We start from the raw sequence: 18295 nt of genomic DNA, 5'->3' as shown, positions 1-18295 counted from the left end.
ATTCCCAAACCTTGCTGAGCAGATGATTCATGCCAAAAGCCCAACAGGCACTGACTGAGGGTATTTACGCTGTCTCTGGTAGCCAGTATTTGCTACTACCCTATAATTATTTCTGACAACCTTGCATTTAAGGTAGCCACAGATAAACTTAATACTCAAATAATCACAAATCCTTCTGTTTAATATCTTCCCCACCTAATCCGGGGCTATTATTACTGCTACTGCAGGTACTCAGGGACAAAAAGCACAGTTGCTCCAGGAAGAGCTATTCCCCTCAGCTCTGAAGGTTTATTTTAATCTAGAGGAAGGCAGGAAAGCAGAGGGAATAAAAGCCAAATGCTGAAAGCTGGCAGGTCCCTTGGTTTTCCTGTCAAGATCCACGATCAGCAGTTGCTTTTCTGTTTCTGTCATTGCTGAAAGCACAGGTACAAAATGGTATTCCATACTCCTGACAACAGAATCACTATGAATATCCAAAACACAAGAACAGCAGAATTACCCACTAGATGGAGTTCATTCATTGTAGAATTAAACAGTTCCTCCAGAACAAAAGAAGTTTTCATACTACCCTCAGCCGGAAAATTAAGTAAACACAGTAGAAGGTATCAGGCTGTCACTGCATGCAGTCTCTGGAGATGTGGACAAAGGCCACCTATCAGATATGAACTTAAGCTTCCTAGCTACATTACATAGAAGTACAGAATAGCATGTGCACAACATAGTCAAGTTTTCAAGAATCAGCAGAAAAACAACAAAGAATGAAAAGTTAATCCTATAGGAAAATACGTATTATGCCCCTAGATTCAGAAACTAATATTTCTTTTGTCAATATTAACTACAGCATTTGCTTCTGTAATTAAGAGCTAGAAATTAATCAAATTTGCTAGCATGCAGTGCCCATTACTAGAGCAGGAATACAAGTGGGTTGTTGAAATGCAAACATTAACTTTGCTGCTGCTTTTATTGTAGATTTTGCCAGGGAATTCTTTCCACGAAGAAAACAGACAAAAAACATATCCAGTCATTGCAGTCTGCCTCCTGATTCACCCACACTCAGTAAAATGCCTGCTTGAATTATAATTGATTTCATAAAATTAATCATCTTAAGGACAGGACCATATCAAGCACAGATGCAAATCATGCAGACACTCAGCAATCCAACTTACATTTTCTTTTGAAAATGATCTCGTGAAGCACAGGTATCGTGTGACCTTGGATTTAAATAAGCCATCTTTCCAGAGGTCAGCATCCAAGCCATCTGCTGTTTGTGCAACCTGGAAAGAAGAGACAGAGGGAGAGAGGGGACATGTGAGCCAAGATAAAGTTAATACATGTGCAGTACTTCTTCCTCAGACCTATTCTAATTAACAGTAGCCCGAACTCTCACAGCATCTCATTAGTTTCTTTTCACAAGGTGCAGTGCAAAGAACTTTCAAGAGGAGGTATAAAAAGGAAGTTCTAAAAATACTGTCTCTAGGGAGTCCATTGATTAAAGATACCCTGACAAAAGCTATTCTAATGAGGAAACAGCCGTTTTGGTTACAGTATCCAAACAATAGTTTGGAAAAGTCAGCATATTAAGGCACTCATTACCACCACACAGGCAAGGGCATACTGTTTCAAGCTATAAGGAGACTCCATTTTGACAAAGCACAGAAGAATTGCCTGCCAAGTGACCACTGCATGGACATGGCCCCAGGGCAGACCAAGAGTTACAAACATTTGTCCTCCTAGAGGAGAAGACAAGAACAAGTACTTCTGCAAAGATTGTTATTAAGTCTCTCCTTGTGATTTCACACAGCATTTTAATTGTGTTTAAAATGTCACTTCAAAGCAATAGCACAGCTACAACAGCCACAACAGATTGGCAAAGCAAAGCCTTTGCACTAGTCATCTTTCCACAGCAGGACTTGGGGTATCAGCATGAGAATCGCTGCATTTCATTGCTCAGAAAAAAAAAGACCCTTTTTGGAACTGAATTTTCCTTTCTCTTATTAAATCTCTGTACAAGCAGCTGAGCTCTGGAGATCTCTAGCACTATAGACTAACATAACTACTTTTCTCAACACACAGCAGAGCGCATCCGTTACTTCCCCAAGACTCACAGCTTCTGCAGCTCCTTCTTAAGCCTACTGGGATGAAACTTTCTAATGCACCAGACCAAGTTGCATGCATTGCCTTCAGCTTATTCCAAGACACTGGTGTTCTCTGGGTTAAACTGGCACATAGCTTGCCAGCTAAGCCAACAGAACATACATGGGATCCCCAAAACATTAACCCTTCCAACAGTGGATACTGCAAACATCTCCACGATGTGAAATCAGTTCATCAGCCTACAGCTTCCACAAACTCTCTGTAGATGCATTAGAGGTATGGACATTTCCAGGACTGACCTAAGGGAGAAGCAAAGACCAAACCTTAGGACCTAGCACCAACAGCACCAAGAGAGTCCCTGCAGCAATAGATATGCCAACCAGTTAAGACCAACAGAGAGGCTTCCACTTCCTAACAAGCTTCTCAGGCAACGTTTTTATAATGGCCAAAGCTCTTCGGTTCTTTCTGTAATTTAGATCAACTCATTCTCAGCCACTGAGGCTCTGATCAGGTTTTACTTTTTTCCTTATTCAAGGATGACAAATCGCACCTAACAACATACAACTCTGCCATCTCAGGTCAGTGTTTGTTATCTCACAGCTGGTTGGGGACTAGGTCCAGGTATTCAGCACTGCCAGAACAGGAGTCAAAGAGTAGCAGCTTCAGGATAATCTGGAAGGATCCTACATACTTTCAGAAGCCTTAAGAGAAATCTCTCACAAACTGGTGGCTCTGACTCAGCAGGACTGCAACAAGCATTCATCAGCTCTGCCTGCCCCTGGGGGAAGATGCCCAGATCTTCACTGCGGTACTGATGGGGCACTCACAAGGACGAGACAGTTCATGTCTCTGCGGGGGCAGGCTGCAAAGCCCTGGGAAAACACAATCCACCTCCAAACTCTGCATACATATACCTCCAACCAAGCCACACTTCAAAGCAGTGGGAATAGGGGCAGATGGCCCTAAAAGCCACAGCTCAACTTGCATCTCACTGCCTGTCATTTGCATAACCACTGAAGCCAAACCAGGAAGGAATGAGTACCACTGACACAGCCGGGCCTTTCTCAGAGTTTTCTAAAGGGGCCTAACTCCTTAGCACCTATTGCTAAGGAATGCCTATAGCAGCATTATGTCTTAAGGAGATAAAATATCAAGCATACAAAACAGGGTCAGGAAAGTAAATTCCAAGGAAAATAATCTGTTGATGGCCAAAATTTCGGTAACACGGCACATTATGCAAGTACTCAGCTTGTGCTGAGAGAACTATGTGATATACGACTACAGCAAATGGCCTGAGGCAGTCACAAAGGGACACACGTAACTTCAGGGAGAAATCTGCTCAAACAAGCTCAGGGAAATGCTCAGTCTCAGTACTCTTTTCACAGAAAAGCAATAGAGGAATTTTGGTCTCCAGGCCAGAAGTCGCTTCTAACAGCCAGAAGGCAAGCCCCAGTTGCTCAATGGATGATAGCAGCAGTGCCCTATACAGATATGACACCTGTACAACACCTGTGTACTGTCCTATCTCCAGTTCAATCTTGCATTCAATTAAATCAGTGGCAAACACCACATTGAGGGCAACAGAAAAATCCTAGGTCCTCCACAGTAGAGACGAATGCACACACATAGAAAATAAGGCAGCAGAAGATCCCACCTTCAAGCTCACTCAAAGGGAATCAGCAGGAGACAGTACTCCCTCCTAGGAACACGGGGTGTTCTCTATTAGCAGCTATGGGTACCTGCTGTGCTTGGTGCAAGCTGGTAAGAATCCCTGCTCCAAGAGGCTAAGGGTAGAGGCAACAAGACAAACGCACGGAGAAGTGTAGCAGAAACCACATCACCCATCCTATTACTGCTCAGCTGACAGTTCCCAGCAGAAGACACTAACATGATCTGAAGCTATTCAGAAGCACAGCTGAACTCTTTTTAATGCCTTTCGGGCAGGGGGCAAACTCTTCTATTGCTGTTCTCCCAAGTCTGTAATGTTACTGAATTGAGGAAGACTATGGCCCCAGACCACACTGATAAAAAAGCAGCTGATATTTGTTTTTACTGTTTGCACTCGTGTTTTGTTGAGCAGAGACTGTGCACGGAGCGCAGGAAGCAAGAGATGTGTGCTGACAAGACCCTCCAATTATCCAAAGTGTGGGAGAGAAAAGCATGGTTATTGTCTGATCAGCAAAGAGAGCAAAGTGTATTGGCTGCTCTTGGCACTCAGGCAACTCCTATTCACAAGCCCCTGCTCTGTTCATCCCCTTGCATGACACATGTACAGCTTTTGCGGTTAGGTTTCCGCAAAGAAAAAATGCAACAATTTTAAATAGTAAAATTTTAAAACAGGATTTTGCTTTTTTTTTAATTTCTTGAATTCAGATCTCTCTCTTAAGGTGTTTGTTTAAGAATATATAAAATCCATACACACTCTCTCCGCTAAAGGTAAGCCAGTCCCAGCAAAAAGATATTCAGAAAACACTGTTCAGAAAAACAGTACAGTTTACAGTACAGGGACACTTAGCTCAAACTCCAGCCCTTGTAAGAAACTGTTTGAGAGACTACAGCCAAATGCATTTGCTTTGTTAAAGAATATGGTTTGAGTCCTGTAATTTAATTTTTCCTGTGTTAGCCAGTTTTCTTTGTCCCGGCATGAAAGCCTCAAAACTTAACAAGTAGCAATAATCCTAGCCCGAAATTGTAGAACTGACTATGCATAAATTGCTGTTAAATGCAGTTTTTCATCTAACCTCTAAGACTTCGGAATTTTATACAATACTTACAGCAATAACAAGTAATTTTTACAGTGGAAGTGCAGTACTTAAGTTGATACCATCTCCCTTACAACTAACTGCCCAGAATACATCTGAATCAGAGTTAGCTGAAACGTATGAGAGTCCCCCAGGGCAAGCAAGCAAGCAAGCTGCAATCTCAGCCTCTTCCAAAGAGCAAAGCCATGCAGTGTTTAAACTTTGACTTAACAATGCAAAAAAACTCCCTTTCAGGGAACAACCTTACATTCTAACTAGTCAAATATCTAATAAAAAGACCAGTTAATTTCCCAGTAAGTCATGAAACGAAGCATTCGATTTATCTTCAGAGACTTACTAACATTTCACATGACTCACTAGAAAGGCAGCTCCCAGATTAAACACGGAGCTTTTTCTCTCATGCAATCCCACTTCTTTCGTGTTCTTAATAAAGCTAAGTAAAATCTTCCTTGCCCATGTCAGCCCAGGGCCACGGAGTACAGGGTGGCTTCGTGCACGCTGTGTCTCACGCCACCCATGCGGGTGCACACAGCAGCATCACGAAGCTGGTGCTTCCCTGTCAGCAATCCCATGTCCTGCCCAGGGCACGTATGGGAACCTCAGCCAATGGCACAGCTGAAGGGAAAGCTGCATAGGATGAGGGAAAGGAGGCTCTGCCTGCAATCAACAGCATGTGAAACAACAGAAACCTCTGCTCCTCCTCCCTCAGCCCCAGGCTCTCTGCCCTCACCCTGCCAAGACTGGTGTGAAGCACATGGCACTTAGAACAGGATGCTAGAGATCGAGAGCACAGCGAAAGGAGGTAGTAAGGGGTCAGACCCTTGGGTTCTTCAGATGTTTCTTCACCAAGCTGAGCTACTGCCTGCTTGAAGTGCCTGCTCCCCTGCTACCTGCCCTGGCCACGCACAAGGCAAACTTAGCAATACTACTTGCAGAGCATTTCCAAACAATGCGAGTGGCTGAGCAAAAAGCAGCTGTGGTTAGAACCTCACCCATCCCCTGGACCCCACTGAAACACCAAGCAGAACCATTCCTGCTTCCACTGAAATGTAACAGTCACAGGCATCAACCTCAGCAATTAATCCTTTATGCTATGGCCCCATACCATCCTGCTGAAGACTTTTTTCAAGCCTGGAGAATATAAGCACGCATTGACTTATCAGAAAACTCATGGGGAAAGAAAATAGAGTAATATAAACAGGAAGCTTCTTACATCATCTGCTAGGCTCCTGCAGGCAAGGAGGAACCCCGCTGTCCTTCAAAGTGCCTGAGCAGCACTGCTTCATGACGGGAATGTGCCCTCAGCGGGACAACACTAGAAGGGAGTCTGCCTGGAAAGACTGAAGCAGACCCATCCTGGTAGGATCGGCACCAAATGGCTCCAGCTCACCATCTTCTTTGCTTGGAAAAGGTGCAAGGAAAATGCAAGATGGAGGAGATGGCACTCAGCACTGAGATACCAGGCAATCAGTGCTGCAAGCACCCCTATACCTCCTGACCATACTGCAGTGGGGTGCTATTCCTCGACACAAAGTCGCTCAGGTTTGGCAGCTGTATTCCAACACTACGAGCTAAATCCAGCCTGCACCAAAATCACAGCCACAGAGACCGCAGGAACAATGTGGGCTAAACAGTATCGCAGCAGAAGTGTGCTTGGGACCAGCAGGAACTAGGCTACTTCAAGCTTCCTCCCACACCCTCATCTGCACCAGGCACCAAAGGCAGGAGGAAGTCTCTGCATTCATGAATTCTCCAAAAGTAGTGCAGTAAGATACTGCAGCGAAACACCAGCTCTATCAGTTCACAGTCTGTGCCAACGCTAGAAGGTTACAGCTGGGCCCAAAGGTCCCAGGAGAAGGAAAGGACGCAAAGAGAACAGGAGAGGAGAGGGACAAGGAGGGGTGACAGGAAAGTGAAGCAGCAATCTGGATAGCCAGGTTGACTGCCCTTTAGCAGTTCACCTGGCACACACCCAGTATTGAAGATAGTGCTGTTCCTTCCCAGCCCCACAAGGAACTTTCTCCTCACAGAACTGGAGATTTCTGGCATTTTTGCAGCCAACAGTCCAGCAAAGACATCCCTCAAGTATGTGCTATGAACAGACTTGAAGGAAGCGACACCCAGTAAGGAAGCAATATGCCCCAGCCTGCTTCTCCAAGCGTGAAGTGACTTAACTGCCGCCCAGCAGCTAGGACGGTGTTACTGGCAATCACAAGATGGTCCTCTGGACAAACAGGCTCACTGAACGACCTTCCCCCAGCCCCGAGGGACGGGCGGGCAGGCAGGGGCTGGCTGCCGAGGCCTCACCTGCTGAAGAGCCCGGATTAGCTCCCCTGGTCAAGGGTGCTCTCCGACGAAGCCCGCGGCCGAGCTGGCTGCTAGCCCTCCGTCAGTCAGGCTGCCGTGCAGGAGCCACGCTTCCGCTGTCCCCAGGGTCCTTTCCACCCACCTCTCCTCCCTTTCCACCCCACCCATACGCTCAGTCTTGCCAGTTTGGGCAGATTTTCAGGAATCTAAGTACAGACATAGTCTGTATGTTTTGGCAAAATCATACATTACTGCTTCAGCTATTAAAAGAATTGGCTAGTCATTACAAGCATCAGTAGCTGTTTTCTAAGCAGACACAAAGGGAATGGAGATAGATTTCCGGATAATCAAAAAAATACTGGGGGAAAAAAAACCCTCCTACCTTTTCACCAATATCCCCATGGGTTTCGTACCTGTTGCCCTCTGCTATGCAGCACTGCCCACCTCCAACCCTGACAGTACACCAGACCTGCAGGGTTCCACACAAGCTTGGCAAACGGACCAGGCCATGTCCCTGGGCAGTTAACTTAAACCTTGGCCATAAACACGAATGCCCTTGCTTGCTTGTTTCAAAAAGGAGCAAAGGGAAAAGGAAGGAAAATTACACAGTAATGTTTGTTTACTGCAGAAAGGACATGCAGGAAAGGAAAACTACATAAAGCCTATAAATAATATATCGCAGAAATGGAGAACTAGGTACTTCTCTTCACTGTCACAGAGCTTAAAACCATCCCTGAAGCTACCAGATGTCACCGTGATTGCTGACAAACGGAGATACTTTCCCATACTACTCTGAATTCACCTCCAGAACTGAATGCTGCAGGATGCTGTAGCAAAAGGCAATACTTAGGGAAACTGCAAGAATATCCCGAGACAGATGGTGTTAACACTTTTCAAACAACCTTGTATTTCCCTTTCAGGGTGCAGTTTGAACCTCTAATTATTATGGCTTTGGGAAAAATACTCCTAGAATGGAGCTGCCACAGCTACCTTCTTCAAGGCTTTACACCTGAAGTGGCAAGCAACTGCTAGGGTCTTTCCAGGGAAACCACGTATCTGGAAGCACAGAATTTGAAACTGCTTAGGTCCACACGTTCCCAAGTCTCAGAACACACCATGGACTTTTTCCACTGCATTCAGAAGTTAACTTCTGCATGTTTGGCTTCATGTTTTGAGACAGTAAGAACTGGGTCTCAGAGAGGTCATGGGGAAGTGGCAACCCTGCATACCACCTACAGTTATAGAGTCCTGACTTGGGCAAAAGAGCACATTCCTAAACATCAAGGCAAGAAGAGCACAGCCCCACGTCACCATCCTCTGAGTTTTGGCATAAGGACATTGCACTACACCACAGTGGCACCTACAGCACCTGTGGCGATGTGGCTTCTCCAAGGTGGAAAGAGATAGACTGCAGGTTGTGAGGTCCACACACAGCATCCAGACACTGAGTCAGACTGCTGATTTGCCACATAATAAGCTGAAGGAGAAAATGGGTGAAGTCATGCACAGGGTACAGCAACTGCAGACAGCAGGCACCTTACCACCGCCTAGAGCTGGACTGCTGGCCCCTAGGTCTGAGAAGAGCTCCTCGTAAACACACCGGAAGAGAAAAAAATCAGAGGAAAGGCAGCCTTCTCTCTGTGCCCCCTAGGAGAGAGCGACCCACGTTCACAAGCATTATTACACCACCACCGTAATTGGATTAAGCCACCACAGGAAGAACCTTTTATCTTGTTTAGTGTAAACTGCGTTAGTGTTCAAGCTCCCTATTAAACCACAGACAGGCTATCTGGGGTGAGCGCTCTCTCTGCCCAGTCATTTAGACAGAATGCAATTCTGTTATCACAGCCCTCACATTGTCCCATGCTCCTTTATCAGAGCAAGCAGCTAATTACACAGCCTGGCTCACGCAGGCAATCAGCACTCAGAAAAATGCACTAAATGCAAAAAACCTTCTAGGTCTCTATGGAGCCTTTTCACAACCCTCTCTCCCATAATGTCCTTACTTCAGCCTAATCCATTTTCTTCCCTTTCACACTGCACAGGCTCTGCTGCGACCCAGAGCTGTAAAGGTGTAAGCAAAGCCTCAGTTAGCTGGCTTCCACACCCGACTACCCAAGTTCAGTTGGAGTAAGATATATAGAAAGGTGAGCAGATGGACTATGGACCAAATCTTCACATAAAGCTCTATATGATTAGTATGTTATGCTGTTTCACTGGTTGGGCCACTAGCCTATTGGGCAGGGGTAGGAGGAGGGAAATCAGACTATTTGTTATACAGCAACTTATACAAGCAATCCAAGAAACAAGCAGCTGTTAAACACTGACCTCCATCTATCCATTCAGAGATGTTTACGCCTCTCATCTCTGCTGTATCCAGCTGCCTTTTCTTGCTGCCAATGCCTAATTCAGGGGTTTACATTCTATCCATCAAAATTGCCCCTGCAATTTCAGCTGGATGCAAAACTCTGCTTTCCATTCTGAAGCTTCTCATCATCACTGTGCAGTGCTTATATGTGGGATTAAACAGCTGATGCGGGATCCATTTATTCAGATATAATTTGTGCAATACTTAGGAATCCTTCAGGATGAACGTTACTAGGATTATTAAATTTGCATGCCACACTAGCCAGCTGTTTCTGAAAAAACCCTCCTCCAGGTAATTATGCTCCTATGGGGCAGCACAGATGAAGTAGCATGACTGCACCCACAAAACCCATCTAAGGGAAAGCACTGCTGTGGGCTGAGAGGTGGGCAGCTGTATGTAACATTAGTTCTTAAAACACATTCCTGAAGGCAAGCCTCGTCCGGAAACGATGCTGTTCCCAACAAAGTAAAACCTCATTAACACAGAACCAAAGCTTTAGCAATGGCAGCTGAAACAGCTGAGACTCTACTTACTACATCGTAACCTGTTGGTGCTCGGTTCCGGGATGCAACGACGCCAACACCTGTGATTGGATCCATCGGCAAGTCAGGCAAAGCATCTGAAAGGTCTCGCACTTCAGGCATTATGGACTGATCCTGAAACAAAAGGAGCAGAATTGAATGGCTGCTCTGCAACACACCCCAGAAGAATACACAGAGCACTGACAGCCTGCATGCATGCCACCGTGCCTGTGCTAAAGCTCACCGACAAAACTGCCAAGTTAAACACAGGGTTAGGCCAGACACACCTTCTGCATTTTCGTTTGTTTTTGATAAGTTACATTTGTGTAATGCCTGAAAGGTATGGAATTTGGGCCAACAGCCTCTTCTAAGATTAATTTTAGTTTCCAGAATATTTAGCATGGGCTGGTCTCCATCTAGCAACAGTTAAAAAAAAAAAACAGGCTCATCCCTCCACTCCCAATAAAGAGCAAATTTCACCCCCCAGTCGGGCTGGTAGTTCTGCCATCTTAAGCATCAAGAAACACCCCAAACACCCCCAAACGGTGTTAAACAAGCTGGGGGTTCCCCTCATGAGGCTTCGGTCCCATTACATTCTCCTTAACAAGACTATTTTCATGTAGCAGCACAGATGTATCTGGCGCTGTATGCATAACTACACTTGCTGCAAAGAGCTCAGACACCAGGGAAACACAGACGAAGCAGCACAGGATGGTCTGATGAAAAGCAGACAGAGGCCTTGAAAAAAAGCTGAGATCTTCCAGAAGGAAAGGGAGGGCATCACTAAATACTTCAGGGGAGAGAGATATGCAAAGGGAGTAGAAGAGGGTAAAAATCAACTCAGTTAGGAGAGATGCTGTTGCAGGAAGCAGAAGGAGAGGGCGAAAGCACTGCTGGGAGAACTTGCTGAGGAGGAGGAGGAAGATGGGGAAAGGTGGCATGGCCTCAGCATATGGTCTCCTGCCAAGGCAGCCAGTTAGGGCAGGTCTTTGCTGGCTTCCAGGTAGGCCTGCCCCAGGAAACTGTCCCCCACGCATCCAGAGATAAAGGGCAGCACTTCAGGTAAACAAGCACCACTGCTGAGCAGCCAGACAAGCTGTGAACCAGTGCTACCTAATTCAATTCCCTCTTTGCAGCAATTAAACCCCAACATTTCTAGGCCATGAAGATGGCTGGTTACTTACTGCTTCTAGAAAAGGCAGAGGTGAGTGCTGGTGCCAGTGGACCTGGGTTTACACTTCACAAAGCCCAGTCTGAACAAACATCGTGCTGCAGGCAACAAAAAAGAGCAAGTCTGGGCCCTAAGTAAATAATAATACCATACAAACAACCAGACTATCTGAAGCATTCAAAATAACAGAAGCCAGTGATCAGAACTGATGAAAACACAATTGCCAATGAACCAAATCCAGGAACGAGTTCTGCTTCCTCACCTAGACTAGCATCCAGAAAGCCTAGAGCCAACTGAAGTGGACTCACTTTGTCCTCTGTGTAGTTTAATTTCCAAAGCACAACCACAAGTGCATCCTGAACTTTACTTGCTCATCACCCCCCTCCATCACAGCAGTGTCGTCATCCTCAGCATCAGGGAAGAACAAGGAAATCCTCAGACCCCACTGCAGACCTTGCACAGAGGACACTACTCCCACATGCAGCTAAGCACAATTCAGACAAACCAAACCATGCAGCGTTCCCGCACTGCAGCCCACAAGCTCCTCAAAATATCTTGCAAATAATCCAGAGAGGAGGGACGAAAATACACAGGACCGAACAAACATAATGGGAATTTAATAAAGAACTTACAATCTGTTCTTCATATGAACACATGCTTTTTGAAACTTTTCCAAGTCACTCGCAATAACTTGATGACTTGTTATTACACACTGGGAGGAGCTGCGAGATAATGAATGCTGATACTGGCTTCCGCGAGGTCATTTGGAACTGTACCACAGGTAACTAACTAATGCTCTTCCCTAATGCACTGAAGAAAAACCCATAGTAGATTTTAGCAATATTGCTGCTGTACTGAGGGAAAGCAGATCTTTCCTCCAAACACCCCCTACCACCAGCAAACATGTCGTCCAACGAGGCACCCTCTCCCTCTGCGCGGCTCCACGGGGTGCCAGAGGCAGCGGAGCATGTTCCCAGAGCAGCAGCACGGCCCCGAGGGAGCACACAGGAGAACAACGCTGCTATGTGCTGGATCAGCACTATCGTTTCATCTCAGGTGGTGACCAGAGAGCCCTTGCCCCTTTCCAAAACCCTGGACCAACCAAGACAGATGGGAAGGAAATGTTCTCTGCCCCTCCTCTTTTACAACACTGCTCATAGGAACAAGGCTAACGCGGGAGGCAGACTCGCTAGAGGAGGTTCCTGAGGCGGCTTTGGGGGACAAGCCGAGAGCCTGGGGCGAGCTGGGGCCGGCCGACGGGGAGCAACGGGCAGCAGGCCGCCCCCAGGCCCGAGCACGGCCGCGGAGGGAGGGGGTGCTGCTAGCGGCGCCCTGGGGACAGGGTCCTGGAGGTGCGTCCCTCGTCCCGGCAGGCCTCTGCCCGGGGCGGGGGGAAGAGGGGCACCTCTGCGGACGAGCCGAGCGGCACAACGCTGTTTGCGGGGGCCTGACTCGCGCGCGGCAGGGGGAGGGGAGCGGAAGCTCCATCAATCCTCGCTCTGTCTCGGCTCACACAAAGCCTTTTCACGGCGGTAACAGCAGCGGCTGAGCACTAACGAACAGGGCTTTCCGCCTCGAGATGGCAGAAGATCGAAGCTGCAGATGTGGCGGGTCCAGAGGGTCCCTCGCGGCACCCGAGAGCAGCGAGTGGGCGGCGGGCAGCGGCTGGGCTCCTCGCGGCTGCTCCTGCCGCCCAGCTCCGGGCACGCTGCCCCTGCCCGGCCCCCAGACTGCAGCCGGGCCCAGGAGCCGGCAGGGACGTGGGAACAGGGCCTCTGTTGGGAAAAAGAGCAACTAGATCTCCGTGCATCGCTGCGCACCCCAGAGCCAGTGGGGCCCGCGCGTTTCTCCTGCAGCAAGGACTGGGGCGCAGGCCGGGGCTCCTCCGCGCTAAGAGCTGTGCAAGCGAGCTGTGGAAACCTGTACATGGATCTGAGTGGTCGCCTGCTAAGGGTAACTTCTCCTTTTGTTTATGGTACCGAGGATCCATCTGGAACAGACATGAAGCAGTAGAAACCAGTTTGTACACACGGATGATTGATTTTGTAAACTCTATGCAGGTTAGGGAGGAGTTTCTGGCTGGGCAATCATACATGTGATGAGTTACACTTCACTTCTCCCTCAGAAGCATCTGCAAAGCTTAGTTTCTTTTCTATCATGTCTTTCAGCTTAAAATTAAAAAAAAAAGTGAAATAACAGGAATAAGCATTCCTATTAGAAAGCCTGTTATTTTAATGAAGCTCTCTTTAAGCAATGCTAATCTGACCTATCTGCCTGGTTATTTGGAAACATGCTCCGTGGAGCGGTCCTCAGCTGCCCCATCACCTCCATTCACAGCCCCCCAAGGCAGGAAGGGAAGCCGGACGCAAGCCCCAGGGCAGGAAGAAGCTCACAGACACTGTGGGGCCACTAGGACAAAGCAAGCGGGGAAAGGACGTGCCTCCACCAAAGAAAATTACTGCTGTTACGTGCATCCTGCTGCAGGGAGCAGAGGAGCAGTGCTTGGCAGAGCAGGCGGGGATGCCCTCGGGACAAGCAGAGAATGGGCTTTTGATTCGCAGTGGACATGTGGCTGACTTTATTCTAAACGGCTTCTCTAACTAGCCGTGTTTATCTGCCTTCTCTCCTCATGGCACCAGCCAGGGGAGAGCAGGCAGCGAGGAGGGCTACAGGGATTTCAATCCCTGCCTGCAGCAGGGGGATCTCTCCTTGTGCTATGCTTGCGGTCGGAGCTGGCTCAGCCCAACAGCACTGGGGAACCATCCTTCTGCTGAACTTGCAACCAAAGGCCTCCTCCTGCACACAGCATGCAGATTAGGGGAGCCATAGGCACTGCCTTCACAAGGCTCTTCTAGGAACCACCTCTGTCACCTCCTTCTCTTCACCTCTCCCAAAATACCTGCCTTACATGCTTTGTCCCCCCTCTCCTCGCTCTGTGTGGCACCAATCCAGGCCTGGCTCAGCATGGCTGGCAACAGCAGATCAGGCATCTTTGCAGGTATATGGAATAGAGATACTTGAGCTGACTTGGTACACCCCCGCTGCCAGCAATGCTGCCCAAACAAGCTACATCTGTGAAGCCCTCAGTACCTGGCCAACATTAGTGGAAGATGGATCTGTAACCTGAGAGGCAAGCAGATGTGTACATACTCTCATGCTCTGCAACAACAGCAGGGAACTCTGTTTGCATCAGCAGCAAACCTTACACACAGTTGCAAATTGTTGCACTTAAGCCAGTGTTTGATCTTCCTTGTGGTGACCTGAGAGCACAGGAAGATCCCCATTCGGGGATGAAAGGTAGGAATAGACTTTCCTAGAGAAAACACTGGCAAAACTATCCTGGTCCATCAGCAATGAAGCAAGGACCCTCATTTCAAGGCAGACACAGATCGCTCTGCTAGCCACAGTGCATGGAGGCTGGGTAGCAGAGATGTGCATCAGACATGCCTTGCAGCAAGCCGAGACTCTGCACAGATCAGCTAACAAGGTTTCCAAAACTCTTTGCAGCAGGAAATTCTAGGCCAACAGATTCATGCCCTTTATACAAAACAGAGGAAGTGGCTTCTGTCTAATTCTGCCATCTCTGACTCCAGAGACTTTGTCAGCCTACAGGGCAAACAACAAGGTATGGACAAGGGGAGGAACAGCCCAGGAGCTGATGCAGACAGTATGCAGTGACATTTTGTCAGAAAGCCACACAAATGTAATCTAGCCACAGAATCTAGGTTTGATCCATCACCACACAATACTCACTTTTGTTCAGAGCCGGGTCCACCTACCTGCAAAGTATTTACTTCCAACACGAACACTGGCTCTATTCCTGAGACGATTTTCTAACACAGGGCCCTTGTTTCCCTGCTAGCATAAAGCGTGCTGCTGACTGTCGGAAGCAGGAAGCTCCAGATAGCTGCCTCGGCTGCCCAAGCCTCATGTGGTCCTGAGATATCATGAGGTCTATTCCAGCCCATCACCCTGAGGATGGCTGTTCTGCAGTCCATGCCCACAGTTACAGGTCTCCCCATCTGCCTGGCTTTTGGAACCCCCCTAACACAGCCCACTCACATTTTTTTTTTTTTTTTTTTTTTTTTGCTCTCTCACATTCCTGGATTGTCTCTCACCCATTTTCTAGCTAGCTCATCTCTGCTTTTATTAGTTTATCCTGCACATACTTTTCTGCTGGCTTCACTGTCCATTTCAAGTATTCCATTAGGGTGATCTGACCACACACACTGCTATGTTTTGGCTGTGACATATACAACAGAGATAACACTTTTAGAAGCGAATGTGTCATTTTGTGGAGTATTTTTCCTTCCTGGCATTCCATTTTAACAAATTAGACAAGTTCACAAGCTGGTGGTGAATCAGGCCTGATGATGTATTTGCTAAAGAAACATCATGCTGCCAACAAAACAGGTCAAGCTCTGAAGTTAAATAGCAAAGGAGTTAAAAAGATAATTGTAGTATTGTTTCTTCCTCAACTACAAGCCCCACGCTTTGACACTAACTTGCTTTTCTGACAGGCAGAAAAGCATGAGCTGAGGGAAAACTGGAAAAGAATTATCAACTACCTCACTAACCTCCTGCACCCTGTAGGAAATAATCTTATAAAACCAAAGCAGACACACTGCTAAAACCTTCATTCACATGCTCAGGTATCCTTGCATCATTTCAAAAGTGAGGTAGCTACTACTGCTATAATATGGATCGTTTGAACCTTAGACGGATGTGTATCTCCGCACGTTTAATCCACTCGCCACCTAAGCGTACGCACACCCGAACAGGACAGAGCCGCAGCCAAATCTCTACTTCCATTCATGGAATACTACATAGCTTCAATCAAAAAAACAGACACCAAGACTGGACATGTGGTCTGTGCTCTAGAAGCCTGCATGATCACAAGCAGACAGAATTTCAGTTTCAAGTTTCACCAAGTTATGTCTGGAATCATCTCTACACAAAAGCTAAAGATGAACTCCCACTTCTGAGACAGCTGCCCCTGTATCAGTTGCAAAATTTCCAGTTTGTGACAGAACTAAATGGAAACAGGAACTTAAATAACAGAATTAGCCAAATTCAGACCTTGCATTACTTCTCAACAGTTCTAACTATGGACACTAACATGTGAAGAGTGTCCTATTTCAAACCAAAATAGATTTCCCTACAGAGATGACCTTGCACCAGGGTAGCAAAATTTACATGGCATTCAGTTCTGTTATTTCTATCTTGGCAGGTGTACAAAAAAGTCCCTGGGGGTTAAAGGAACCCTTAAGCCTGGGATTCACGTTGTCAGAGAGAAGTGTACACTACAAAACAGAAATATTTTGTGATTAGTTTCACACTTCCAGAATCTCAAACTAAGTTTTCATCTTAGTATGCTGAGAAAAGCAAATGGATAAGGCTATTTCATCTAAGAATTACAGGGATGAAGCTGAATCGCGCTGCTGACTTGTCACACAACGTGGCAGGCTAGACACAGGTATATTTTAGCAAGTCCTAGCTCAGTTAAAATAAAATACAAGATGGAGAAAAATAAATTTTAACTTGACCAGCTGAGCACCTGCTGAAGCCCAGCTTGCCTCTCAGCTGAAGTACTCAGAACTTGTGTTACCATGATCAAGCTGTGAAGGCCCCAACCTAAAGAAAGCCTAGAAAATACTGAAGTTTAGAAGATCTTTATGAACCTTTCTGAACACGAAAGTGAAAATTCCTAAGTCTTCATAATATGAGAAATAACAAAGGCAGTCGGGTACCAGGGTTCTGGTTAGAGCTGTAGAGAGAAATAACGCACGCTACCACCTCAAGCTGTGCAGAAACCTCTGAGAGCAGGCGAGAAAGACGGGCAGGCAGGTGAATCCGTGTGGTAAGTACTTCCGGCAAAAGACAGCAAAAATATGTGGAGATATTTTTTGTTATTCCCCCTCACTGGCCACTAATAAAGCCTTCACTGCACTCTCGGGGAGGTGGAGGTCACCGGGCCTTGGTGACGAGGCAGGCCAGAGAGGCCGTTACCACAGCTGACCAAGAGACGCGGTGAAGGTACCGATCCACTTGCGCGAAACCACCCGGCCCCGGCCCGACGGCTCGGCCACGTGCGCGCCCGCCGGACGCGCCGCCCCGCGCAGCGCCCGCGCCCCGCGCAGCGCCCGCCCGCCCGCCCGCCGGGGCCCGCCGCCGCCCCGGTACGGCCCGGCACGGCACGGCCCGGCCCGGCCCGGCACGGCCCGCGGCCGCCGGCGCCAGCGGGGCGCCCGGGGCCGCGGACACTTAACTGTTGCCCGCGCGGCTGGCGGCGGCGGCGGGTCGCGGCTCCCCCGGCGCAGGCAGAAGCAGCTCCTCATCGCCGGGGCGGCGCGGCCCGGCGGAGGCGCGGCCTGCGGCGCGGCCCGAGCGGCGCGGCGGCGGCGGCGGCAGCCAGGCCCCGGCCCCGGCCCCGGCCCCGGCCCCGCGCGGCGCCTCACCCGGCGGCGGCGGCGGCGGCGGCGGCGGCGGCTGGGCCCGGCCGGGCGCCCCTCGGGAGCGGCGGGGCCGCAGCAGCCGCAGCTCGGGCGCGCTCCGCCGCTGCCGCCGCCGCGCAGGCCCCCGCCCCCGCCCCGCGCCGCCGCGCCGCCGCCGCCGCGCCCCAACCCAGCCCTCCCGGGCCGGGCCGCCCGCCGGCTCCGGGCCCCGCCGGTACCGCGCGCCGCGCGCCGGCCCCGCTCCCGCCCGGCCCCCGCGCGCCCCGGCCCGGCCCGGCCCGGCCCGGCCCGCCGCGCGCCCCGGCCCGGCCCGGCCCGCCGCGCGCGGCGCCGCCGCTCACCGCCATGCGGCGCCGCCGCCGCCGCCGCCGCGCGCACAAAGGCACCGGCCCGAAGCGAAACTCGCACCGCGGGCGACGGCGAAACTCGGCTTTCCGTTTCCACCACCCGACCGACGTCAAAGGCTGCAGGAAATAAACAGCCCTCGTGGGGAGAAGGAAACGTGGGTCGGGAGAGCTGCGGCACCTGAACTGCGTCGAGTTTGTAAAAACCGCGGCGGTGCGGCAGCATCGCCGGGGCAGCACCTCGGGGAGAGGTCGTACGTTTTCCTCTGCAAC

The 18295-nt window shown here is 49.1% G+C and overlaps 1 protein-coding gene across 7 annotated transcripts in view; it reads right to left on the bottom strand.

Moving 5' to 3' along the window:
• Positions 1-18089, bottom strand: part of MVB12B (multivesicular body subunit 12B) — a 75287-nt gene extending 57198 nt beyond the window's left edge. For 3 of the 7 annotated variants that reach the window (XM_062591340.1, XM_062591342.1, XM_062591348.1), the window contains exons 1-3: positions 17493-17584; positions 10065-10187; positions 1167-1274 (exon numbers count right to left, since the gene is read on the bottom strand). In XM_062591340.1, the coding sequence (XP_062447324.1) occupies positions 1167-1274; positions 10065-10187; positions 17493-17561 (300 nt within the window). In that variant the 5' untranslated portion in view covers positions 17562-17584. Of the gene's footprint in view, positions 1-1166; positions 1275-10064; positions 10188-11236; positions 17276-17492; positions 17585-18019 lie in introns of those variants that run through there. The other 4 variants (XM_062591346.1, XM_062591345.1, XM_062591343.1 and 1 more) reach the window with 4 other exon arrangements.
• Between the last annotated feature and the right edge of the window lie 206 nt (positions 18090-18295).

Source organism: Rhea pennata, chromosome 18 (genome assembly GCF_028389875.1).
Source record: "Rhea pennata isolate bPtePen1 chromosome 18, bPtePen1.pri, whole genome shotgun sequence".
In the NCBI taxonomy this organism is placed as follows: domain Eukaryota; kingdom Metazoa; phylum Chordata; class Aves; order Rheiformes; family Rheidae; genus Rhea; species Rhea pennata.
Note: the sequence above shows the minus strand (reverse complement) of the source record. Positions and strands in the feature narration are given on the sequence as shown.